Genomic DNA, 27,432 nt, shown 5'->3' with positions numbered 1-27,432 from the left:
TGCAGATGTCTATGTGACTGAGCAGCACAGATTTTCTGGAGGGAACTCCTATAATACATACCTGTGAACGTTTATTAAAGATAAAGCAGATACATGGAAACATGCATTGATCAGACAGAATTTAATTACTTTTAAATATCATGACTTACATTGTGTCGTAATGATCTAGTTAAAGTCCAGACCTAAATCCAATAGAGAATCACAGATAATCTTCAAAGAACAATGGAGACATATTTCAGTGTCTACATGTTCAAAGCTGGAAGAGAATCATCCTAAAATGAGTTGGCAGCTTTACCTGCAGCAAAACTCGACTGTCTCAGGTTACATGAATGCAGATTTTTTTTAATGTGGAAAACATTTGGAAAACAAGCATCTTTTTGCTGCTACTTCATGTGAAAAAGCACAAAAAATGTGAAGAAGGTAAAGGGGTATGATCCATTTTTTAAAAGGAACAGTATGTTAAGTTTCAATGGCTGTTCTAAATGGTAGGACACTTACAGGGAGAAAATCTCAAGAAAATTGGTGTGTTAAATTTGTTCTTAAAGCTGATTTTCCGAAGCAGAACAAGACAAGCTCGTTTCAGGAACTTACGTTGCCAGAAAATATATATTTGCGCACAAATCAGCAAAGGCACAACGGGAACCCGCCTTTACAGGCCGAATAAGTGTCCATTCAAAACATGGCTGAATAATTGACCTTTCTGAAATACTGTTGCTAGCCTCAAACAAACGGCTATTAGACCAAATTGGAGCAGGAAAGTCTACAGACGTTTCTCTCCTTCAGACAGACTCAGCTGGTTCTCCCCCCCTAAGGGTCCCTCTACCTTTTCTTCTCAGTTCTACTCCAACTTCCTTTGCGCAATTGTTGAATTATTTCCTGGCCAACAACACATCAATGGCTCTCCCACTAATTACATTTTGATGAATTTTTCTTAATCTGTCTAAGCCAAGAGCACTTGCGCAGACTCGGGCACACAACTCGGAGCGGAAGAACAGAGGCCGCGGCGATGCAGGTGCAGAGCAGCTTTTCTTGTCATAACATTTCCATACAGACGGTTGATATCTGACAGGCAGTCAGGCTGAACAACTCTTTCCCAAACATTTCTGTCTCTGTTGTCCACTTACAGTTCACATAAAGGCAAACACACATGTGTTAACATAGGAATGTTAACAAGTAGGCATAGGCACAAACATAAACAGACGGGGAGCTGCAGCGCGCCTCGACACTTTTCCAGTTAAACGAAGCATGGAGTATTGCTCCCTGCCTCACCGACGGTGACACGTTTCCACAGTGTGGGCAGACAAATGGGGCCCACATGGGAAGTGACATCAGCCAGAAGCACATGAGGCCCACCTGCTTTGGACCGATCAGATGAGGTCTTTATTAAAAAAATGTCCCTCTGTTTTCTCAAATTTTCCTCCTCTGTTGGCAGATTTGCCAGAGAGAGGCTACAGATCTCTGGTTTTTATCGTGGAAACATGATCATATGAAGAAGACAATCCACCCGGCCTGCCAGTTCTATTAAAAATATAGGAAAAGTCTGCTCACTCCTACCAGAACTAAAAAAAAGTATATTTTGCTCGATTAAATGTAGTTCCAGATGTGGATGAGGGCTTTCAAGGCATTATCCACAATACCTCCAGATTTTAAATCTGGAGGAAAAAGCTGCTGTTTGAGACGAGGGTTGGGAAAATACAATAAAAAAATAGCTCAAATATTTTATCTATAATTTTTTTTTTTTTTTTTTTTTTTAGAGACAATGATCTAGACTTCCATGGATACAAAGAGACTTATGGCAGCGTATCAACAGTGTAGATATATAAAAACCAAAATTTTAAACAATTCATTCCTCAAAATCTACAAAACACATGTATTTACTTCCTGCTAAGTCACTAAAAGGTTAATATGCACAACTGCTGGATTAATTATGCGCTTCGGCTCGTGGTACAGGACTTATAATTACCATCATAGTAAAAAATAAACTCTTGCTGAGAAACAGTGTTTATTCTCAGTCAATTACAAAGGATAATTTGATTCCAAATGTGTTGCCTTCAATTTAAACATTAAATTAGACCAGAATCACAGAAGAGTGGTAAACTGGATCTTATTAAATCATCTGCACTATTAGAGCTGCGAGCCCATTAGATGACAATACCATGAGAAAGAACAGCTTAAAAGTTTTACATAACATAACATTTTTTGCGTCAATTTTTCGAAAGTCAAGTTGGAGAGTTGCAGTTTTTAAAGACTTTACTGTCACGGTAACGACTGCCAACTAAAAATGTCGAGAAGGTAAAATAAATAAAGTTTTTAAAAACCTGCCTTGATCACCAGTAAAACAATTTTGATGAACTGAGTCATTAAGTATTATTCTTGGATGAGATTTTCATGATTTTCATTCATCTGAATTACACAAGCAGCTCTTTGTCCATCCATGTTTCCAGTCCCTCTGTCTCTACTTTACTATGCTTCCTTTATTCTTTGTTGGGTTAAGAGGTGTGCAGTGACAGGCCGCCAATCTGCAGCGGTCCCAAAGGCAGCGGCTGAGGCCAGGCTGCAGAATGGGCGTGCAGGCAGGGTGCAGGGCAGAGGAAACCGTCTGTTAATGAGAAACACACTTCTATCCATCACTCAAATCTTTTTAAAACCACAATTGGAAAAAAAATAAATAAATAAAAAGAGGTGGCAGGCATCCCGTAGATGAGCGGAGCCCAGAAACAAGGCAGGATTTGAAAATGGGGACTCTGCGGCGCAACGGTACCTTAATTCCCATGAAAGAGACAATCTTAGATGTTATTAAACTTCCATGCTAGAGTTTTATAGGCAGGGATTAAAAAAAAAAAAGATGTAGCATGGAAATATAAGCTGATATTGGAGACAAACGCAGTTCAGTGAAGCTGAAGCAAAAAGATGAAACATTTGCATATATATATATATATTTAAAAAAAAACATTGGTTTGAAAGTTATGAAAACATGCTGCCTTCCATGCACATTTTCTTCATTAGCAAAGCAAAAATAATGCACTTCTTCATCTCTGAGCATTGGATTTATGTTGTAAGTCAACAGCGTGTGCTGTTTCCACTTTAGCCCTGGATCTTCCATCAACTCTGCCATCACGCACTCAGCTTCTGGATATCTTACTCCGCTGCACAGTAAGAGAAGTGCTGACAATGATTCGAGATGTGCCAAAGTAAAGTGAAGGCTTTTGCTTGGGCAAAGATCCTAAATGGTACTGCAAGCACATTTATGATAATGGAGGCAGGAAAAAAAAAAGAAAAAAAAAAAGGGGACATTTCTTCCAGATGTTGGAGGAAAAACTATATCCACAGCTGCAAGTGTGACTGCGTTGCTGTTTGTGTTAATGATGGAAGGTGAAGTCTGACACCGTCTCAAACTCTGAAACTAAGACAGGATTGAGTGAGTTCTCCAAAATAAGCTATCAATTTTTGGCATTCTTTATTGCAGCGTAATGCGAAAAAAAAACATTTTTCACCATGAATCCTCTGCGTTCAGTGCATAACCCGAGCAATGAAAGAAAATAAAGGAAAGCAATGGTGGATGGAAGGAGAGAGAAACGGAGGGAGGGGGAGAGGGTGCAGCTAAAGGTGGGGGTGAGTGACTTTATATTTTTCCGTCTGTGGCGAGTTCACACAAAAGGGTCCTTCTGATCCCTGGAGTGCTGAGCGCATACCTGCGGGATGAAATCAAAACCCTCTGTGAATTATATTAAAGATCCCCTGCCAAACGCTCCGCAAGCTTCCATGTGCTTTTTACCAGATCTGCAGAGTCCCATTAAGTTCGCCTCTAAAAAAACACTTAAATTAGAAATCCAGACCCGAGCACCTCCACAAAGCCCAGCTCCCAGCTTTGATTTTACCTACACTGCCTTGCAAAAGCACCATTACCCTTTGAACTTTATCCCGTTTTGCACATTGCAGCCACAGACTTGAATAGATTTTATTTGGATTTTGCCGCGATAGATCAAAAAGGGGTAGTGCCTCACTGCGTTCGAAGGAAAACAATACTTGAATTTACATTCATAACTTCAATGGCATCAACGTCATCAGAGCCGCATTCATAGAGTTTCCAGCACAGCTGACCCACAATATTTCATTCACGTACATACCATTCTTACATTCTTGCAGTTGTGGTTTCTAACAGATTAATGACCCAAATGGGGAAATAGCAGATCTCCAAACCATGCGTTTCCAACAAAAGAAAACATTACTGTTGTTGTTCTTCTGCTCATGACCTGACCAGTGTTATCTTCCGTGTGTTTGGCGCCACCATTCAAACGTCAGCATTACTGTTTGTCAGCAGAAGAAAACAAAAAAAAAAACAAAAAAAAACAGCGCAGTCATAAAAAAATTGGACTGAACTCGACACGTTCTAGCGAGTCCTACTTCTAGCTGGTCAACATTCAAAACACCATCTTTTTGGTGAAGCGTGGTAGTAGCATCATCATGTCTTAAACGGGAACAGGGAAAACGTACAGAGGATGCAGCCTTCCTTACACGTCACGCACCAGACATGAGACACTAAGACTATGTTGCAGGTTGTACGTAATGGGATGTGAAAACCACAGAGGTCTGAATATGTCAGCAAGGAAGTGTATGTTGGCTCGGGAGCAAAGAAGAGGACAATATGAGGAGTCTAATAGTGAAAGGCAGAAGGCATGATGGGTTGTAAGGTAAGGATAAAGGAAGGATTTGCTGAAGATCAATTTCTGACATATTAGTAAGATCAGGAATAACAGATTGATAATACTTTTACTTGAAACAGGGAGCGTGAGGGATGATCAGGAATTCACCGTACAACTCAAAACAGACCAAGATTAACACGTCTTTGTCCTTAAAGAGTGAATAAAAGCTCAGAGAGATAATATCGCTATCAAAGAAATATATGAGGGGATTTTAGAGCTGCCTCCCACTCCTTTTCATCCTCTTTTTCCTGGTCAAACTCCCTCTCTCCGATGAAACCCCAAATGACTAACAGATTCCAGACACCGTGTTTCAGCTGTCAAGCCATTGAGTTCAGGTTCTTTGACGGAGCGTGTGCGGTCACATCTTTGCTCCATACCATCCCCCCAGTGGTCGTCGCTGATAGAGAGAGGGGGGGCTGCTGCAGCTGAACTATTGACTTGGCCCTTGAGGATTACCTGAGGACTGAAGTTGCACCACTGGGAGGAATGTCTGGGCTGCGTCCAAACAACAAAGCTTTGTGTTTTTTCTTAGAAAATAAATTCAAGAGAATCAAGGTCAACTATCAGTTGAATAAGATTTTTATTTAGGGCTGGTATGGTTAGCGGTGCTGCAGCTGCACCTAATCCCCACAGGAAAGCCTTCATCTGGGACTGATTTTAAAGAAACTGGGCCATGGTGGGAGAAAGGAGCGGACTGTTCTGCAAAAATCTGGGTCCCTTTTTACTCAATCCATCTGATTAAAGGGAGCTTGGCTCAATTACACCCACTTACTGGGCCTTAAAACCCGACCCGACCCACGTACAAAAACAAGGGCGCGCACACACACAAAAAAAAAAGCTGAGGAGAACCAGAGGGGAATGTGAGTTTAAACATCACACCTGAGGTATTTCCATCCATCTCTTCACCACAAGAGACTCTCTCCATCGACCAGCAGCTCGGTCTGTCAGCGATGTTTCCCTTAAAGGGCAACTTCTTTGTGTAACCTGTGATTGGGTTGGGGAAACGTTGAGGCCGGCTCTCCGGGGACAGGCTTTCGTCTTCTCCAATCAACAGGCTGGATTCTCTGGGTCACTGCGATCTGTTTTAATCAGCCGCTGGCCAAGAAAAAGACATGGAGTGAAGGTTCCTCGTGATGGGGAGTATGAGGAGACACGCATGTAGCTGCGTTTACATGTATGGTAGTTACAGAGGACAATAAACGGGTCAAAGCCAGAAAGGTTACAATTCTGACACGCTTGATTCTCACAATCTGTCCTGAGTTTCACAAAAGTGTCCACACCCTTTTCGCATTTTGCAACTACAAACATAAAGACAATTTGCAAGCATTCGATGTGATGGACCAACACGACGCTGAGCATAAATGTGTACTCTACAAAGTGTGGCATGTTTTGGTATTCAGATCCCTTTACTTGGAAATCCCAAAACAAGTCACTTTAGAAGTTACCCATTTTAAAAAAAAATAGGAGTCCTTTGGGCTCTAATATAATATCAATATAAAATCACCTGTTCTGTGAAGGCCTGAGAGAACAACTCAGGCCTCCTATTTGTTCAGAGAATAACAGCAGAACAGAACGAGAAGTTGTGACACTGCTGGTCTGCCTGCAGTTTTAGCGACAACGGCAGAAAAAGTCAACAAAGCCTTTCGGTCCACGTTTGCCACAACAAATATTAACATTAACAGTCGTCTTGTTCAGGACGGCACTCTCTTTGCAGTGGAGGATGGTTGTTTACAGTAGGCAATTTCCAATAAGCTTCATAGCGTGAAACTGGGACATTGCTTTCATCGCAGACAAATGTTAGTGATTGGGTAAAACTAAAGGCTTTTCAGCGTAGTCCTCGCGTCCAGCAAGCACTTGTTTCACAATAGCCAAGGGTCCAGACCCCTCTGTAAGAAGTGAAGTGTGGAATAAGGGGCTGGTTTTCACCAGGTAAACATTTCAAGTGAGAAAATCTGTTGACAGGACAGCTGTTTGTTGTGCACTCAACAAATCTGGGCTTTATGGAAAAGTGCCAAGAAAGAAATCCACTGAGAGTCCAGTTTGCAGTTTAGTGAAAAATAAACAATGCATGGACACAGCAAACGTGTCAGAATGCCTCATTTTAACCCGCATGAAAACGTACCTGTGATGCTGTTTTTCAGCAGAGACAAGGAAGCTGTTCAAGACAGATCGGAAGACAGATGGAGACAGTTGTTCACAGATGTTCACCCAGTTTGACTAATCTTGAGTATTTTGCAAAGAATCTGTAAAAGCTCCCGCGGTGCATAGCTGGTTGAGACACACCTTAAAAGATTTTTATCTTCACTAACACCCATCAACCTTTTCAGATTTTTATTTGGAAAAAAAAATGCAAAGGAGCATGTAACAGCTTTCAACCATTTCACAATTATGCTCCAATACTGTGTTAGTGTATTCCATAAAAATCACAAGTACTTACAAGTTGTGGTTGTGACTTGAGAAAATGTGAAAACTATAAATACACGTGAGGTGAACGGATAATTTTGCAAGGCGCTTTGCGCAAGAGTTGGACATGGAAACAGTTTAGGGCTTTGTAGGTGCTGAAGTAGCAGAGTATACATAGCTATCATAGCATTTACAGCACTGAAGCAGCAACCTGGTTGCAATCATGCCCAGTTGTAAAGTTCACTGATTGCAGCTTGTTTAGAGGCCTAATTAAACTCATTATTATAATTCTGTTTTATTGGAGGAAAGAGCATGAGGGGAACACTTGCACACAGAGATCCAGCTCCAGTTCGTCTCAAATGACCAGCTCTGCCAGTTCTAAGGAAAATGAGTTTGTGGTAATAGTAACCGGTGCGCAGTCCAAAATACTCTCTTCAGAATCATCACCCTCTATCCTTCACTTTTTCTGTCTCTATTTAAACCCCAAAAGTAAACATTTCCTCTCCATTATTATCCCTCCAAATTATATTCCAGCCACAACCCCGTCTCACTGGCTTGTGACACCAGGCCTCTTTGTGTTGTGACGCTCCAAAAAAAATAATCTCGCTGAACTTTGTGGCCATCGCAGCTAACCTGATACAAGCCAGCTTGCCGCTCCACTTACACAACATGTTTACCACAAGTCATTTAATCAAAAACAGACCAGAAACAATGCATCTGTCTTTATATACACCTCAGCTCTGAGATGACAGGGGAGGAAATGTCCCAATAAGAGTGTTTTGACTTTGAGCTTCCGCGGCAGCTTGTGCATAATTGGCATTGGACAGCTTAAGGGCAGAGAAAAAAAATGCAGTCAAGGTCTCGGTCTGAACAGCGCATTTGGGCTCTTGCAGAGACTCCTGGTCATAAACAAGCAAGCAGAACTAAGACGAAATTATCCACGGATAACTTGCCGTGATAACAAGCTGGAAAAGACCTAAGACAAGTCCAAAGGGAATTTGAGGACAGCCCGATGCTAATGATAGACTTTTTAGACATCATGCAAACCCAATGAGATTGGAATCATTATGACTCATTACTAGTCTGCAAACCACAACGGCTGCAAGAACGACCCCATGCCTCTTGAGTCTGTGTATTAAATACAAGGTTAAAATCATCAGGAGCAGATGTCTGAAACAACTACCATTGCTATAACTTCAGAAAAAAACATATCTGGAACAGACTGGGATTATTCTGAACATGACCTCCAGGTATTTTATAAAGGAGCTACAAAATTATACTGAAGGCCAAAGAAAAAGAAGATTTTACTTTAGATGAAAAGAACAACAAAGGCTGCTGATATCCAGTCAAGAAAATACAATTAGTGGTTCTGGCCTTGTGTAAGAAAATTATACAAAAAACTCCACTCGGGTTTTCTTCAGCCCCCAATAGAGCATTTGCCAACCAAACATTTTGACCCAAAACATAATCAAACGTGATTATATTTTGATGATGCATACAGTCCTGCAGATATTTATCTAACTGATAAGTGCGGTGCAAATGTAATTCTGACTTGGAATGTCGGAGGTCCAGAATCAGCCCAAGTTCAGTGTCAGTATGGCTGCTGTGCATACATAACAGTGAAAGCTGCAGGAACAATTTGTCTCTTTGCACTTCCAGTGGTTTGCATTTCTACTGGTTATCCTCTGGCTCGGCACTCATCCATTTAGCTGCGTTTCTTTTCCACATAAAGCAATTTAAAGAGATAATTCTAATTTTTTTCTTTACAAAGAAAAACCCTCCTGGACCGATGCTTCTGTTAAAACGGATCCTGTCCTTTCCACAGTCGCCACACAGGCTAAGCATAGTCAGGAGCTTAAAGCATTCGTATGGTCTTCCTTATTAAAATAATTTTTATTACCACTTTGCATCGTCAACTGAATTTGAACCGCAATAAACTGACAGTCAAAATTAAATCTATTTATATAACTAAACTGACTTTAAATATTTGTTGTGAATCTATTAATACGCAGAATTGAACTGCTAGAATCGTCAGCTGGTTAACCTGCCCGTTGACCACATCAGGTCACTCAAATGAGGTATAATATTTCAGCACCAAATGTGTGCAGGAGGGGACCAAGTCCAAAAAATAAACTCACTGAAACCTCTAGAGAACTACTCATCTCGAATACTCATGTCACAGACCATGATACTTTCATGGTCTGTGACAGATGATTGGATCAAACCCTGGAAGGTACCACAGTGTCAAACCAAAGCAAAGAAGAGGACATGGGATCCATGTGCAGACAATAAAACAAATCCTCTCTTAACAGAATGCTCCATTTCAGGGGAACATCTGATCTGTCATTTTATTGCTTGCTTCCTATATCGGTGCTGGTGTGCAGCCATCTGGTGATGTGGCTTTGTGAATAATAGCTCTATGATACAGCATCAGAACCGATGATTCAAGTGATTTAAAACAGGGCAACCAATGTGGAGCACGCACACTCATACATCCAAGGGGACGTTTTTTGGTTTAATTAAATGAGTATAAACATACAGGAAATTCGGCTCATGATATTTTAGGAGCAATTTAAATTTGATTAATGCTAATAAAAAAAGTGCACGAAGGATCATAGAAGACTATTAAGCCAAAGGAGGAAATGATGAGTCACCAGATATTCTCACAATATTTTCTTAAACTCTTGGTATTTTCACTCAAACAAAAGGAGCAGTTTTAAAATATTTCTTGGTCAACTTCAACATTCCTCTGTCTCTAAGTAGAGACACCACAGACAAACTCTCCAGTAAAATTAACTAATTAACACTCAGCTCTGCGGGTTTAGGGGACAAACCAGAAGGATTTTTCCAGACATATGGTATGAATCCCATCAGGCATATTTTGACAATTCGCCGAAACAGCGTGACGCGTGGCAGAAAATATCCTCTCTTTCCATGAAAAGCGAGACAGCTCCAAAGAAATGTGATGATTGCGGAGAGGTACGTCGAGGGGCAACGGTTCGCCTCAGACGAGTCAAAGAGGAAGTGGAAGGAAATGGAGATAAGTGGCGAGGGTTTGCTGTGTCAACGATTAGACACGTCATGAAATGGAGAAAACAAATTATATTCCCCCAGATATTCAGCTTTTTTTTTTTGTAATCTCAGGGTGATAAAACAATTCAAACATATCCAGGTATACTTTAGCCTTAAGCATATGTACACAATCTAAAAATCTGATATGTTGTAGCTACAGCAAACCTCATAGCACCCATGTTAGGAATGTATTTATTTCGATTTTATTGCTGAAAAAAATCGACTTTTCATTTGAGTATTATTATTCAGTTTCTACACTTATTGAAACTGATGACGATCTGTCATCTAAATCCAGATACCAGTTGATAGCCACAGCTTATTTCCCCCCCACCTGCACAGTGAGCAGGGTGTTGATGAGATTTTTAAAAAAAATCCTTTCATAGCCTTGAAACTGAATTATTTTCTCTTCAATTCAGAAAATGTTTGTAACATTTCATAAATATAACCAATTAAATGTCTCCTAAAGCAACGTATACATGTTTTTATTTGTACCTCAAAAGACAAATAGCTTAAACTCCTAAAATGAGAGAACTGACTGAATTAAACTAATTTTGAGTAAATGTTGAAACAAAATGGCATGCCTTGTACTCTCCCTCCAAAACACTTTAGGCGAGCGTTCCTGATAAATGAAAAGTTACTGTTTCAGCAGTGGCATAGTGAATTCCTTGAAATACCTAGATAATGTGAATAAAAATTTGATGGATTCTACTGGTAAACTGCAGAGTATTAATGTATAATCGTGAGCCATAATCAATACATAAATGACTCTGAGGCAAAAATCAACCTTTTTCCATGGCTGTCTCAAATCCAAATCCAACAGAAAACCTATGAGCAGAACTGAATGGTACAGAGCATAAGAGAGGACTAAAGACTCTAGACACTCTCTAGAGCAAAAAAAATGATCAAAATTAGTTAGAGATTATGTCACCAGAGGTGCTGCTTTTTGTCCTGCCTCAATTATAGCTGGGACAAATCACTTCCAGTTCACATTTAGGCCAACCTGGCCCACTAACCTGTTTATAACAGCACTGAAATGCTTGAACTGGAACCGACTAAGGAATCTTCCACCCTCTCCCTCCCCCCATTTCTTCCTTTGGAGACAAGCCACGCTCCTTCTACCCTCCGGTCCTCTGCAGCAGTGTTAGGAAAAACAAATCTAGTGACTGGAGAAATGACAGTAAGTCTGCTGCCGTTTCCTGACCCTCTGCTGAATGCATACACACACAGACACACTCGCGTACAACCTCCCCTCTGCTGAGACATGACAGGAGTCAGTGTGTGTGTGACCAGACCCAGGAAATGGCAGGAATGTAGAAAGACGGTGTCAAAACTCTGGGAGGTCTACACACTTCTGGGATCGTACATTTAAGCCAGCCGTACAGCAGTTTTTACATCTCTGGTTCACTGGGACACACTTTGTGCAGCAACACATGATCTCTCACTGACAAATGAGTATTGAAGCGCAACAGGGTCAGCGATATGACAGGGCGAGTCTGCTGTTGGGAGTAATAAGACGACGCAGTACTCACCCGCTGGAGGTGCCGAGTGACAGCGAGCTGACTGAAGAGCTCAGCTTCCTGCTGTCCCAAAGTCTCACTTCACGAGTCCGCATCTGCACATTCACCAACACGACAATACAGGTGACCACAGGAAGGTTGATATTTAAACCAAAATACTGAAAATAAAGCATGTATATTTAGGAAAACCTGCAGTGGAGTTTAATCTTGTTGATTTTAATGAAAGTAACTTGTTTAAAATTTAAAAAATGGACAGGACCCATTTATTTTATTCTTATTATTTATCAGGGAAATTTTCCTTGCATATTTTTTAAGTTGCTTTTTATCTGATGACCCTAAATAAAAGCCAGAGTACAGATGGCTAATTTTGTGAAGTCTGGATTAGACGAAACTTTAACTTGCTTATGACATTGAACATACATTCCATGTGGTGACATAATGGTGGCAGCATCATGCTGTGGGAAAGTTTTTCTTTATTTATAATACATTGTTGTAATAATAAATATATGTTTCCTCTAACACTTTAAATAATTCATTTTCAGTCAGTATCTGTTCTGCGAAACATAAAAAAAAATAAATAAAAAAAAAGATTGATAAATTGATTTAAAGCTCTCACCGTATCAAAGCCGGTGGTCAATAAAAAGTCATCTCTGGCCCACAGGATCCGGGAGTCCTTGTTGCTCTGAAGGCTCTTGGCACTCTGATGAACAAGTAAAGCAAACAGACATTTTAAGCATGTTTTACTCAGCTCTTCAACACTGAAAAAGGAAAAAATCAGTTCAAAGTCAGCCTCAACAGAAGCTTTAGGAGCAATTTAATGAGGAGAGTGATGAATGAATAATTTTTTCCAGAGATACCGAAAGGAGTGTAAATAAATTTCCCAGTGATCTCACATCACTGTGGTGAAACAGAACAAGACCAGTTCCTTGAAAGAAGAACCTACTGTTGGTATTTAAAACAAGATGACTTCTGCCCCGCATGTAGCTAAGATTACCAAAAAGCCTTTTCTTGTGGTGCTGCAACTTCTTTTCCTCCGTTTCCATAGTTATTACCCTGTCAAAACAGCTGAGAGGGGCTCTGTTTAATACGTGGTCTTCAGTGGCAGATGACACATGTTGTCAGAAGTAATGAGCAGCAACAACAAGGAGTGCTGAAATGAGAGGAATGCTTGTAAAGACAACACGCTCAGGTTGAAGAGGTCATGCGACTGTGGGGGATTTAGCAGGTATTGTGCTCGATATCACTTTGGAACCTGCAGTATGCACATGTGTGGTGCAACTGTACACAACAGACCAGAGAAAAGGAGTAAGCCGTCATGCTTCTTGTCTATTGGAGTTATTATTCCTTAAAAACGGTGGCTTTTAACACTTTGCAATTTACCGTACCTGTCATTACATCTTGTAATTGTGAATTAGATGCGCAGTTAGGTTGGGCATTCCCACGAGATAGCGAGCGATACGTTTTCCACAGAACAGGAGCCGTTAGCCGCTAATCCCACCCTGTCTCTCAAAATTATTGTTGTATTTTTATAGCTGCAAAACCTTAAACAATCCTGAAAGCGTCTACCATGGCAAGAAGACAAAGACGTCCTTATGCGAGTCCCAACTTGTCCTCGCTCATTCTCATGTAACCATTAATTGACCACAGGCAACAAAACTGTAAAAACAATGAATTTCAGATGCCATGTTGCAGTCCTGAGTAAACAGTGCCTCACAGAAGTATTTATATCAACTGGACATGTTGTCATATTGCAACCACAAACTTCAACGAGTGCCATTTAGATTTTATGCACCAAGCTAAATTAGAGCACAATTAACATATCACAGAGCGCTCAGGGGGACTGCAGAGTTTGCGTTTGTTTTATTGTGCGAAGAAAAAATTATTTTCCGACAACAGTTTGATTTGATCAATTTGTTCCAGCTTTTAATAAATAAAATAACGATACAAGCTTAAACCACTTCCAAACAGACAAGATTGTCGTTTAGTAAGACTGTACCAACATTAAGTAATTACAAAAATCTGCAGCTGAAGCTGACATGAACACAGAGATTAGATCCTGTTTGACAGGAGCTCTGCACATCTGTGTGGGGAGGAACCAAGACGCACTTCCTGTTAATAATAACTCAAACTCCAAATCTTCCTCTCCTTTCTTCCGTCATCCTCTCACTCCCAGACTGGTGGTTTGGGGAGCAAACGCTACAAGGAAGACACAGAGGATGTGGTTACTTCAATTTTGCATTAAATGAGAACTCCTATGGTCCAAAATGTTCCCCCAGGTGATGCTCATTTACATACATATGGACAATGAATGAGACACTATGAGCTAGTTTTTTCCAGATGCAGCAAGGTTTTAGAGTTTTATAAATATGGGAAAGAGAGGTTTTCATTTTTGCCAGTTGAACTGCTGCTTGTTTTATTTATTTCTGTGCAGAGGAATTCAACGAGTTCACTCCCTTCTCCTCAGGGTGCTATAATAGTATGTTATCTTTTTAGTAGACGTAGATCTGAAAAGGCTCTGCCTCTGAGGTCCTAAGCATATTAAAGCCCCCGTTAAATAAATGGGGGGGGGGGGGTTTGAAACTGCAACAAGTGTCAAGGGATTTGTGGGCTGTAAATTTCCATTAAAAAACAAATTAGTTGCATTCCAAATTAAAGGACTGAATTTGAGTTTGTTAATCCATCCATGTAGTTTTATTTTGAGCAAGTTATTCTTCACTTAACATGTTTAAAACAGACCAAGTGGACATGAACTGCTTTTATGCTGCCAGCTCCTTACCTGGATGTCCAGATCGTACTATAATAATGATCTGCCAACTTCTTGCGAATGAATGTCCTACATCGTCCTTTCTATTCACGAATTACTTTTTTCTGAAACTTATTTTTTATGGTGAAATTCCATCCAACTTGGAAAGTTTAATGTTTTCATTATAATTTTGGTACAAGTACAATAATTCTGAAACTTGCGATTTGTCTCGAGTCTGCGTAGAAATGGATTCAATTACAAATGTATGGTTATGGAAATAACCTGGGCCTTCGTCAAAACTTCAAAGCTGTCGTTTTTTATTTGCATGTTGATGTGCAAATTACAGAAACCAGACAAAACATTTATCTTTGATTAAATTGTAAGTTTTGGACTCGGTCAGACTTTTGCTCTGTATTCACATATCTACATGACATGCACTCTTCTCATCTAAAATATTGGGGGGGGGAAGGAAAGCGCTGGAATTTTTGCTTCCTTGGCTTAACATGTAATTCCTTTATTTCACAGGAAGAAAAATGTTGTTTCATTGAGTTGTTTGAGGTGAATTTTTTTTGCTCCAAAGATCAGTTTTATCTTTTCTTAACTGAACTATTGAAGGACTGAGGGAGGTCTATGAAGTTTTTAGAAACAGATATTTAGTTTTGCTTGAGTCAATAAGCAAACATTTGGAGTACCAATCATTTGCTAGTTTGCTTAGATTTCACTTATTACAATAGGCGTCATCAGTATAACAGATAAGAGTGTATATTGTGTTACAATTGATATTTCTTAGAAGAGATTATAAAAAAACAAAACAGATCAAATCTAAAACCTTGTGGAGCACCGTAACGAACAAACTGAAATATATGAGATAGGAATTATAAGAGCAATTCCTCTATGCTAAACCACATATTCAAGTCTTTAGGTTAGACTGTAGTGGTCAATGGTGTCAAATTCAGAACGAACATTTAAGTAGAGTATTAAAAATTTATTTTTGATTTAAGATCAAAACACAGCAAAAAAGATCAACATAAAGCTGCTATTGTCAAGTCTAATGTTTTATTCTTCTTTCATTATTTTCCCAAAAGAAGGACAAAAATATCCAGAATCCAAAAATATCCAGAATATCCAGAATCCTGTGGAGTAATGTACAAACAATATATATATATATATATATATATATATATATATATATATATATATATATATATTGAAGGCTATGTGTTGTAGTTTTTTTTTTTGTTAAAGGTGCAAAACTGCAGTAAATCCAAACTGCCATTTCAAAACAAACTATTGCGCTTAATGGATGATCAATTGCTCAAAAATCTAAGGTTTGTATATATGATCAACTTTCCTTTCAAATGTTTAACTTTTTGCCCAAATGTAAAGCTTCAATGTAAAGACGACTGTGCAGAGAAATAAGGACAACCTATGAATCATCGGTAGCCAGCTGAACACTGACGGCTCAAACTAAATGTATAGTTCTCAGCTATCAAGGAACTTGATATTACTGTACTACATGTCCATGCACCGACATCAAATGCACACTTCAACTTCTGTACCTCTCTTAGGGACAATTCATCTCTGTCCATACCAGACTTTTGACTGACACTGCCTGTATGCTGAACAGATGTTTTCTTGTTCCTGGTGTGCTCCTTAAAAGCTTTATCCTCTAAGAGGATTTTCAAAACATTCTGCTGGGCTGGCTTTCCAAAACAATTCTGAAGTAACATGACCAAAGCTCTGACATGGTTGATAATAAGTCCTGGATAGAATAAACACCACAGTCGTGGCTGAAGCCCATTTTCTGGAATGCAGTTCACTGGTTTGCATTGTGCAGGTAACAGAGCTCAGGGATGTCTTGATAAGCCCATGCGGGAGAGTTGGTTGAAAAATAACCGTGGCGAGCGAAAGAAGAAAAGAGTAAACTCAGGCCTAAAAAAGCAATAGATCAGAAAATGGCAAGAAGGAAGAAAGGCTGACGCCGGAGTGGTATAAGCGGGCTGAATCTATTGCCACTGGGCAATTCATCACCGACACGACTGGCTGACTTCCTTCCATGGGCATTCAGACCAAACTAGGAACAAATTGAGATCAGGCTATTATAAACTGCTAAGTATCTATAATAGCAGAGCTGCTTTTAGGAGTCACAAGAGGAGGGTGATTCATTCTCCTGGCTAGAAAATCCAGTTGTGTTTAAATAACACAATAGCACAAGTAAACACTATAAACTCACCATCATTTTTTTTTTTTTTTGCCATATTCAGTCATGCTGACACACAGCTGAGAAGCAGTGCAAAGCATTTAAGGAGGCGACAGCATTTCCTGTGAGATCATCATGGTGACAGTCTAATGAATTAATAAACACCATGTATTAGGAGGATAAATCCAAGTGCACAATGAGTCTGTAAGCTCTGTGAGACAAAACTGCAAAACAATAGTGTTAATATGCTCCTGCTGACACCAACTAGGTGAAGTATTTGCCATATTTACAGTTGCATTTTTGGGGCACTGTGCTGGAACAGTATCGCCTCACAGTCAGTAGGTCTTGGTCCAAACCTAAAGTGTGAAAGAAGTACATTACCCCTTCACATGTGAAAGTGCACAGGCTTCTTCCAATCACCATAAGGTTTGCTTGTTTGGCCAACTCTTGGCTCTAAAATTGGCTGTGGGTGTTAATACACACATGAACCAACCAGCAACCAGCTGCAACTTCGACAGAAGTTACAGGTCCGGCTAATGACTGAACTGGCAACAAGCTGGGAAAGTCACAGCAATCACTTTTCAGGGAAACCTAAAACCAATCCTACCAGTTATAGACTTTTTTTTTTCCCCTGAAAGTATAATTGTTGAAAATTATTGCGCTGCATCCTGTGGATCTTAAGAACACATTCAGTCACCAAAGTCAGAATTCACTCAAGTAGATATAACATATTAAAAATTACAGATTTTGACCAAATTTGTTTATAATTTAGTCAGATAAACAAAATGAATAAAAGGAAACCATAAAATACAATTAATGAAATAAAAAAATAAAAGGTCAAGAAAACCTCAATGACCTCAACATGCGGGTGAAATTAGCTCAATGTACTGAGGAGACCTGAAAAAAGCTTAAAAGAAAGCAGGGAAACCAGAAATAAACTCACATAGTTCACTATGACATCACACTAAATTTAGACATAAATGAAATAATAATTACAAACAAAGCAAATTCAATCTTCTGGAGCAAAGGTTCCAGCCATACATTTTAAACATAAATTTCCATTCTACATGTTGTTTACCTCTCTGTAGTCTAAAAAGAAAAATAAATGAAACATTTTTCTACGAGAAACGTCTAAAAGAAACGCTTTCAGGAAAGAAAACTTTTCATCTTTTTGTGCTTTACTGGGCTCCCTGCAACATAATCCATACAAATCCAATAAACTGGCATGAAGTCTTCCAGCTGACAGAATGCTGAGTAAATTACACCAAGAAGATCACACCCATATCTTGAGACACGTGCAGCCTTGAGCCCCCAGGTTAGGATGTCTTCGAGACTTGGCAGCAGAAGCCATGAAGGAGGATTATGGTTATGCTCTATTCTGCTCACCTTCTCCTTGTAAAAGCAAACATTCAGGCTAAGGAACCACGAGGCAGCTGCAGCTACTTCTACCACGGCCCAGTGGCAGCCAGAGGACACAACATCTGGACTTTGTGAGTGTGTGCGTATGCCAAACTGTATCTCTCAGCCACGGTAGTGTATGAACTGAAAACCCACTGACCTTAGAGTATTCATTTAAAGACACACGCAACATACAGAGTTTAACAGAACTGAAAAAATATGTAAAGGGAGAGAGAGAGAGAGAGAGAATGGAGAGAGTGAAAATCCAAGTCTCATTTGATGTGAATAACAGAAACAGGACAAAAGAAGGTGTGGGGAATGAGCTACACCAGCTTGAATGATTTGCGAAGGAAGTAGAGGAAACCGTATCACATCTTGAGAATAAATATTACCAACACAGGTGTCGGCCTCAGTGACGTTGCAATGCATTTCCTATGTATGTTGGATGATAAAAGATATGAACCAGGAGGGGACAGTGAATCGAGCAGAATTACAGCCAGGATGACGGCACTGAGGGATGAAATAATGCAATTGAACCTCGAATGACACTAGGATGAGTTCACAGGGAGGTAATGCACTTTGCGAGCTGGGATCCAGATCCTTCAAAGTGCCATTCAGCAGTCTGGCCAATTACGCTTTTATGAGCCTATTAAATATCCTCTCCCAATATAAACAAACGAGTATCACTTCTTCTCCTTCTGTAGCTTCCCCCCCCAGCTATTTAACTTCTGAACTGCAACAGACTGCATGCACATCTGTGTCACTAGCCGAGAATGTTGATTCAACCACCAGGACGAATATCAGGTGTCAGTGTACACATAAGGGAGCGATCACAAGCTCTATCTCCTCTCTTTTCGTCCTTTCTGCTCTGCAGATCATCTCGTGAAAGTTGTGGATTTTTTCATAATGTGTGAAGGTGCAGAAGACATGATTATTTTTGCAACCTCGTGTTGTCCACCGTTTTGACAGCCTGTGGTTAGGGTAGTGTGTCAATCACGCTCTTAATCTTAAATACTCATTTTAGCCTTCCCAGAAATACACATTACTGTGAAATTTAAAGGGTTTTTAAAAAGTTTTCTTTGGATTTGTCTGCTCTTTCTACAATTTCCTCTCCAGTCCTTCTAGCTGCCAATGACAATGACATTAACTTGACTGGAATAGAATGCTATTTAATTAATGTGAAAGTTAATTGCCTTTGGTGCACTACTCACTAGATTCCCCCATTCTGTCATGTTACAACTACAAATTAAATGCATGTACATGTCTTTTTAGTTTTTTAATAAATAAAAATGTGAAAATTGAAGAATGTTTTTTTTTTTGTTTTGTTTTGTTTTCAAACCCCATTTACTCTGCTAATATGAATTAAAATCCAACAAAACCCTGAGCTTTGAAAACCTGCTTAGCTGATTATGCCAAAATGGATTATGGCACAACTGAAAACTATTAAGACATGGCCAGGCATCAAAAATGACAAGGATAGTATTAATTAGCTAAATGATCAAAGGGCCCTATGGTAATGCTTTAGGAGCTGCAGAAAACCACAGAACTGTTGGCAGGACAACTGTTGGCCATGAACTCCACAGATCTGGTAAGAGCAGGAAGATGAAAGACATTTTTCAAAGAAAGTAAAAAGAAGCCATGCTTGCAGCTTGCCACAAGCTACCTGGAAACGATAAGAAAGTGATCCGGTCAAATTTGAGATATTAGCCTAGATGCAAATTGACTGTACATCACCCTAAACATATCTCCACAGTAAACATGATGCTTATTTTTTTTTCCCCCCACAGACAGAGAATTTGGTCAGTTGATGATGAATGGAGCTAAATACAGAAGAATCGTGGAATAGAGGCTGCAAAAAAAATGTACGACGATGGCAGAACAACAACCCTAAAAATACAGCCAGCGCTAAAATGGAATAGTATGCATGAAAATATATTCATGCGATAAAATGGTCTAGCCAAAGTCTAGGTGTCTGGCTTCTCAGAATGAAAATGCAAAGAAAAAAATGTATTTTCCAGAACTGTCATTGATTTTCAAGATATGGACGTCTTTTGCAACGTTTGCTGCACAGAGCTGCAGTTTGCGGCTGCTCTTCTAACTGCTTCCTCATTTTCTCTGAGATTCTCTTTATTTGCATGTCCTTTAAAGCTTGACTGATGTTAAAGACAGTTTATTCCCCTCTTTTCTAATCAATAGCTACTGCAGCTTTCATCACCCCTACATAAACCAGACCTCAGTCTTTTGATCCATTACTAATGAGTCTTTTCACTAATTAGGTTTTCTTCTTCCTGTTCTGTCGTCATGGGCCATTTAGGCTGTGTTTTAAATCAGCATAAGCTGCATCCAGTGCAAGGCTAACCCTACAGAGGCTTCTAGAAATAGGGCAGAGCAAGGGGCTGGAAGATGGAAATCAAACCGGCCACTATATGCTTTCATTTCCTCTGTCCCTATTCCTATTTTTTCCTCTCTTAATTGAAACCATATTACGTTTTGTTCATTTCTCCAGAATGTCCAGAAGCCACAAACTGTTATTTTCATTACTTCTTCGTACACTCTCAGGCTTCTCGCAGACAAAAATAAACGTGGAAGATGACAGAAGTCGGACAGGGAGTTTAAATCTGAAGGAAAGATAAGGAGGGAATTCTGCAGTTTCAGCTTTAATAATTAAAAATAAATAAAGAAATCCTTCAAAAAGGTTAAAGATCATTTCAATATATAACAGCATTTACCTCTAATTTAACTTGCTACTGCTTAATTCAGTTTTTTAAATAGAAACTTCTGCAATGCAATGAGTGTAAGGCAACACATCAATTTGGATCTTATTTTTCTGATAAATTAAAGTGATATAAGATGATAATATAAACTGGCGTTCACATCCAGTTTACAAGGATCATTTCTAACAATGCACAGATAAAGTTTGAGCACATGACTGCATACAAAAACATATTTGCTTAAATTTCAGTAAGGTGCAGCTTGTACGGCTTCACCTCCTTCACCTATTGTCATCTTTGCTTCATCTTTTCATCAGCAGTCACTCTTTCCTTTGCTGTCATTTCTCCTGAGTCAGCAAATGAAAACCCCATGTGAAGTAAAATGCGAGCCAGCCAGACAGTGAGCGCAGCTTTGAGGCCAGGTCTACTCAGCAGACACCAGGCCAAACCTGCAGATCCTGTGAAAAATGGTCCAAATGCTGCACTGTTCCAAAAGTATTTTTAGTTCCCAGGGAGAATGGGATATCCATAAGTCCCTTCTATCTGATATTTCTTAATCTTTTTTTAATCTTTATTGCGGCCAAAACCCCTTCTGTTCTTATATTTAAGCATGAATGAAGGTAAGGATACTTAGGTCAGGTTGATCCAGAGGAAGTTATGATTTATTACACTAGAATAGGCCCTGGAGGGATGGAAAGAGTTTTTTCCCCCTCAATTTAATTCTTATTGATCCAAAATTTTTGTCTAGGCCTATTTCAATAGTTTATTTTTAAATCGATTCTGCTTGACCGCATTTCAAAAGGAATAGGTGATTTTTACTGGTTAATATTCACTATTATGTTCATCCATTATTACTTTCCACATTGTCAAGTTATTTCAACTGTCCACGTGTTTATTTCTAGAGACTGAACAATCATATCTTTTTTGTAAACTAGCCCAAGTTCGATAGGTTTGAATGGAGAGTGTCTGATCAGCAATTTTCAAGTTTTCCACAGATTTTTGACAAGATCTAAATATGAACTTTGACCAAACTGTATAGACTGTAGAAAGCACACATAGTATGTTGCCACCAACGTTTTTCATCATGCAGTAACAGTGCGTCAGCTTTATAAATAGGGCAAAAAGTTCAACTTGGTCTCATGTTTGCTGAACATGACTTCTACGACTTTCTACCCACCAGTGGGATCCATTTACTAATTAGGCTTTTGAAGTTGTTTATTTAGAGGTATTACAATTAAAAAAAAAAAAAAGCTTTTCAATTCTCTTTTTTTGTGTGATAAAAACATTTCTTATATTGGTCAATCACACAAAAAAATCCCTGTAAAGTGCATTGAAGTTTGTGGTTTAATGTGAATAAATGTGGAAATTATCAAATGGTATCAATACTTAAAAAAATAACTTAATTTGAGTTTATTTTTCTTATCATTTTAAAAGATCTCTCTGGTCCCATAAATAAATAAACTAGAACATCTCTCTCACTATTGTGTCATTTAGCAAAAACACATAATTTTTGGTCATTCTAAATTTCGGTGTCCTAAAACAAAAAAAGTTTGGTCTAATATAACTTTACAAAGAGAGGAAAAATTGTGCATGTGTCTTTTTATTCAGCGCAAGTAAACTTCTGGATTCAACTGTAAATAGGTCTAAACTGATGCAAAAGAATAATTTGCTTAATTTGTGGATGCACAAAAAACTTGAACCCCTTATTTTTTTCAAACTAAAATCCACACATTTAGATTTTGTATGGCGAGTAAAATATGTTTTTGAGTTACTGTGAATAGTCCAAGTTTTGAAGCAAGAAGAGAATGAATGCCTTAAACTGTCTGACTGCAGACTGGCAGCAAAGACACTTTGCCTACTGGCAGGAGAATCCCTCTGGGAAAACCGTCCATGGCCACAGCGGCTGGTCCTGGATGAGAGCACGGCACACAGATACTCTGTTCCTGGAACTAACATGATTAACATGCTGATTGAATTCCCTGAATAAGTGTTTGGATCCAAAAGAAGCACGAGGCGGCCAGAAGAGATTTCAAGTACACATTTGATGATCTCTGGGGTTTTTGATGGTTATTGTGGTGGAAGCTCCAGCAATGAATGTTCTAGAGATGCACTTAGTGGCTTGGGCCTTAAAATGCGAGCAGGGATCTGTGGGGCAGGATGGGGCACTAATGACAGATGGAGGAATGATGCTGCTGACAACCGCAAGAAATCCTAACGCTGGGACGAGAATCTGTCCGCCAGACCTGCTCCACAAAAACAGACACGGGCCTCCAAGAGGGAGGGGTCTGACGGAGGCGGGGTGAGCGACACCGAGCAGGAGCAAATCATGCCTGTACTGCTGGAGACATCATGAAGCACCTCAATTTCTACAGCCTGACCAAGCCCTCCGGTGCCTGTTGTCACTTATAGCGGCAGTGGATGCAGCTGGCTGACTGCTCTCCGTCTCTGAAACCACATCACAGAGGCCTCACATCTTCAAAGTACCCCCACACATTTGTAAAGAAACATGAGTTCTGAGCAGCGACATCCAGCGAGGGCACACGTGTGCGAGGCACATGGCCTTCAGGGGTGTCATTTATGTGCAGCCATGAACCCTTCTGACCGCTGTAAATCCTGGATGCTATTCTGCGGTTTTACCTTTCTGTCTTCAACTAATGTTTGTTTGGTGCATTAAATTATACGTACACGTCTCTGCTTAGATGTTTTTTTTGTTATTTAGAAACTGTGTATATTAAAATTTTATATATTAATAGGAAATAAACAGTGGGAAACGTAAGTGCACGAGAAGTAATATAAGACTGAAAATATTGAAATACTGAACCCTACTCAGGCTACGCTTCTGATGAGTGACAGCTTGATGAATCACCTCATCTTCACTATACTAACAACCTCCTGCTGCCGCTCACGCTGAAACAAAGAACCCCAGTTATGATGGGCCTTTAGTCCACCCCCCCCTGATGTTTAGCAACTTTATTCAGGGATGTCGTCTATTTAGCTCTAGCGTGAAACCACAAATTCCAGAAGAACCCGTGGCTTTAAGAGGCTCAATTAGCAAAAGATGGCTTAAACTGGCTTTTGTTGAGAAAGAAGGGGTTGTTTATAAGACATGTGCGACGCACATTTGAGAAGTTCAACAGTTCCCACTCTTACAAATGTGTTATTTTTATAGGACACTGTCTGACTGTTCTATAAAAAAACAACCTGGACAGGTATGCACACATGTATCCCATTCCCAGTGTTGATGGTAAACAGGAACAACACAAACATTGCAGGGAGGAATATTGTTACAGCATGTATTTGCCACCAGTCATCCATGCAATGTGGTTTAAAATTAGGTTTGTACAGAAACAAATGGCTGCAAATAAGGTATCAACTAGACATGGACCAGTCACATTCTCACACTAATAACTCAAAACTTTCATGGTATTTACACAAAAATCTACAACTAAAACGTACAACATGATCAAACTGCATNTTGCTTGTGCAGAAANATATNATTTTGTTTATTTTAATGTAGTGTTAAGTTAAAAAAAAAATTAAAAAAAATACAGTAAATATAAGGTTGGTGGTAATTTCTGAAATCAAATGTTGTGCACCACCGTATTAAAAACATGGTATGGAGGTGATCGAGATTTGTTTTCTAAAAGCTGCATACGTGTCTTTGTCTTTGAAGTGAAAGAAATGGTGGCAAGATTATTAGTTCCCAAACATTAGTCATCCAAATTTTTCCACAACTGCAAATATTTCCACACAGTCAAATTCTTGCTTTGCTTTGTTGTAAGCAAGAGAAAGCTGAAGTAGACGTTCAGGCAGCTGACCAGTGGTGTGCTGCATCATGCGTGTAATGGGAAGCAATGTGTTACTTTAGCTTGAGGTAACTCATTAAAACTTTAAAAAGTATGACAAAGAACAGAGTCTGTATGCTAGTTTTGTATCTTGATACCAGTAATCTGGACATTTCTACTAGCAGCCTAACTTACTTTGTGCTCAGTTTTGGAAAAAAACATAGAAAAAACAAAACAAGGGAAAACAGAAGCAGAAGTAATATACGTTGTGAATCAATAAATGCAATGTTTTTACTGCTTGTCAGCAGTGATTTATGGCAATAGTTTCGTTACACATAAATAAAATATAAGTGAACCGTTTTTCCACTTGATTAGTTGAGCCATTTAGCTCTAATGATATAATTGATATAAACTGTTTGTCATTTCCTAATCTAATGATTTTGGCATGGTACTCCACATAGACACAATCTCTTCAATGAGGACGTTTCCATCTGTTTCCAGCACTGATAAATCATTTGAGCCCTTTATTAAGTTTGATAAATGTGTGTACTAAAAAAGTAGCTATATATTATTTATTGCTAATGAATGAATTAACAAATTAGTAGTAGTTCAGTGTTTCCCATCTGGCAATGCTTCCTAAATTTACGTCACATCTTGGACTTGTTTATTCTAATGAACAAAACATCATTGGTGTTAGACAAGCAGCAGTTTGTGTGTACTCATAATCCCCAGAGTGATTCAAGTGCATGGCAAGTCTGCTGCCTTTGTGGAAACTCAGCTATTCCATGCAGCTCCAAATAAAGATAACCTGAAGTAACGAAGCAAGACTATGGAGAGAAAAAAAAAACCCAGACTGCGCTATGCTGTTTAGGGAAAATTAAAAAGCAGCAGCGTTTAGTCAAACGAAGGTCAGTGTGCCAGTCAAGGATGGAGCCAGAGCTGCACTTTATTTCCCTTGAGCCACATTGAGGTTGACCAAGCTGCATCTGAGATCCTCATCTTAGTTTATTCACTGAAGGCAAACTGTTCCTCATTACTGCGATAAAACTCAGATAGCGTCTCTGGATGTTCTAGTAGCTGGATTTACTCAACAGCATTAATAGTTAAAATATATGTGGCCCTTCATTTACTTCAACTTAACTCCAAAAGAACCCTTTAAAAAGATTAGTGGACAGACCTTTAAGATTTAGATGCTAAAAAACAAGCAAACGAAGATGCCTTTCCCAGCTCCAAACCTAATCAATTTGTCAGATCTGGTTGCAGTCAGAGGTGAGCAGAGTAGTCATTGTTGTGTATATTTTCTTCTTCAGCCAAACTGGGAGACAGGACTAAGGGAGCCACAAACCTGGAGTGACCCGGTCAGTTCTACGAATGAGCAAATACTTTGTTTCTCTTTTTTTTTTTTTTCAGTTTTATTGTGGTTGTGGTGAGAGAGGATGACCGACCCAGTCGCTACATTTTTGTCTCTTTCAAACCCACCGCTTCAAATTAACATTAGGTATTACAGCTCAGAAAGAAAACTCTTTAATAGGCTGAGAAAATTATTTGATGGTTCAATTATTTAAAAAAAAAAAAAGCTTTAGTGATAGTCAAAATCATTGCATTTGTTAGCATCACAGTTTTGCATTTTTGTTTCGCTTGGTACTGCATAAATGTATCATTAGGACATAGACCTTTATTAATACTAATACTAATTATTTTTATATAGTCACTGACTGAAGTATGATCATTTTATTGAAGCTATACAAATCTGAAATCTACGAAACAGACAGAATTTCCTTGCTTCTTTAAATTTGTTCATTTGGACTTCATTTGGATGATTGTGAGACAGATTTATTTCAGTAATTTTTGTGAATTTAACATGGCTCACAACTCCTAAACAACTAAGTACTTTGAATTGCCTTGTTGCTGAAAATGTGCTATATAAATAAAATTACCTTACCTTAGTAGCTAAAACAAAATCATCAGGAATCGTTAAAGTATCTCTTCATTATCGTGATGGTTCAGCAGAAAGCACAAATCGCCATTCGATTTTGGCTCCAGGTGTGATCCACATGTGTGCATAGAGACTTAATTAGTTGGAAAATAGAGGTCTCTGAACAGCCAGCTCACTAATGAGGCCTCCTCTCACAAACAGCGCACACGTTAGCAAAGATCTCAGTGTTTGCCAGCTGGCATTCATCCTTATCCCTTTCCTCCAAATAAAAAATGTGAAAGGAAAAATCTTCACCAACAACCTAGAGTGTAAACCCACAAGCACACACACACACACACGGAAATGCAGAAAGAAGACCCTGTTCATTAGTTTAGGCAACTAGAAACCTCAAATCATGCTGCCGATGCCCACGAAACTTAGCCTTGGACTTTTTCCTCCTGCCTCAATTACATCTCAGGATGCAGTAAGCTATATAAAAACATACAATCTAAATAAAACATCAATTAAAAGCTCTCCAAGATGATCAAGTTACTTATAAAAGAAAAAAGGCCAACCAGAGGAGTTCCCGTAGGTCATAAAACCCTCAACACTGACAGATGAATCCTGACTGAGACCCATCCCATCCAGGGAAGTGAATGGATTATCCAGATTTCACTCCGTTATTCCGCTCACCCGTCAGGATAAAATCCTATCTCCTCATTAGAAAAGAGTTTTGACAGTTTTTTTTTTTTTTTCTGACTCCCATAAAACTCAAACTGGCAGCGAGGTGGTAACCAGTAATGCAGGGAGCTGAGAGATGGAACAAAAGAACATGAAGAGGAGAAAACACGAGGGGAACTAAACATCTGGGCTGAGTTAAGCGCTGGCCATTACCAGGTCCTGAACCCAGCAGGGCTTGATGGGGGGGGGGGGGGGGGTTAAAAAAAGTCATCTTGAGAGGCTAAAAAAAAGGCTCCCGGCTTTT

At 39.3% G+C, this 27,432-nt stretch overlaps 1 protein-coding gene across 2 annotated transcripts in view; it reads right to left on the bottom strand.

The window, feature by feature from the left end:
* LOC106942524 (mitochondrial import inner membrane translocase subunit TIM16-like) overlaps positions 1–27,432 on the bottom strand; it is a 113,403-nt gene that overhangs the window by 64,232 nt on the left and 21,739 nt on the right. For both annotated transcript variants that reach the window (XM_015025832.1, XM_015025845.1), the window contains exons 8-9: positions 12,312–12,395; positions 11,708–11,790 (exon numbers count right to left, since the gene is read on the bottom strand). In XM_015025832.1, the coding sequence (XP_014881318.1) occupies positions 11,708–11,790; positions 12,312–12,395 (167 nt within the window). The remainder of the gene's footprint in view (positions 1–11,707; positions 11,791–12,311; positions 12,396–27,432) is intronic.

The sequence above is a fragment of the Poecilia latipinna genome, unplaced genomic scaffold (assembly GCF_001443285.1).
Source record: "Poecilia latipinna isolate Pla-1442-1.1 unplaced genomic scaffold, P_latipinna-1.0 Scaffold96, whole genome shotgun sequence".
NCBI classification, from domain to species: domain Eukaryota; kingdom Metazoa; phylum Chordata; class Actinopteri; order Cyprinodontiformes; family Poeciliidae; genus Poecilia; species Poecilia latipinna.
Note: the sequence above shows the minus strand (reverse complement) of the source record. Positions and strands in the feature narration are given on the sequence as shown.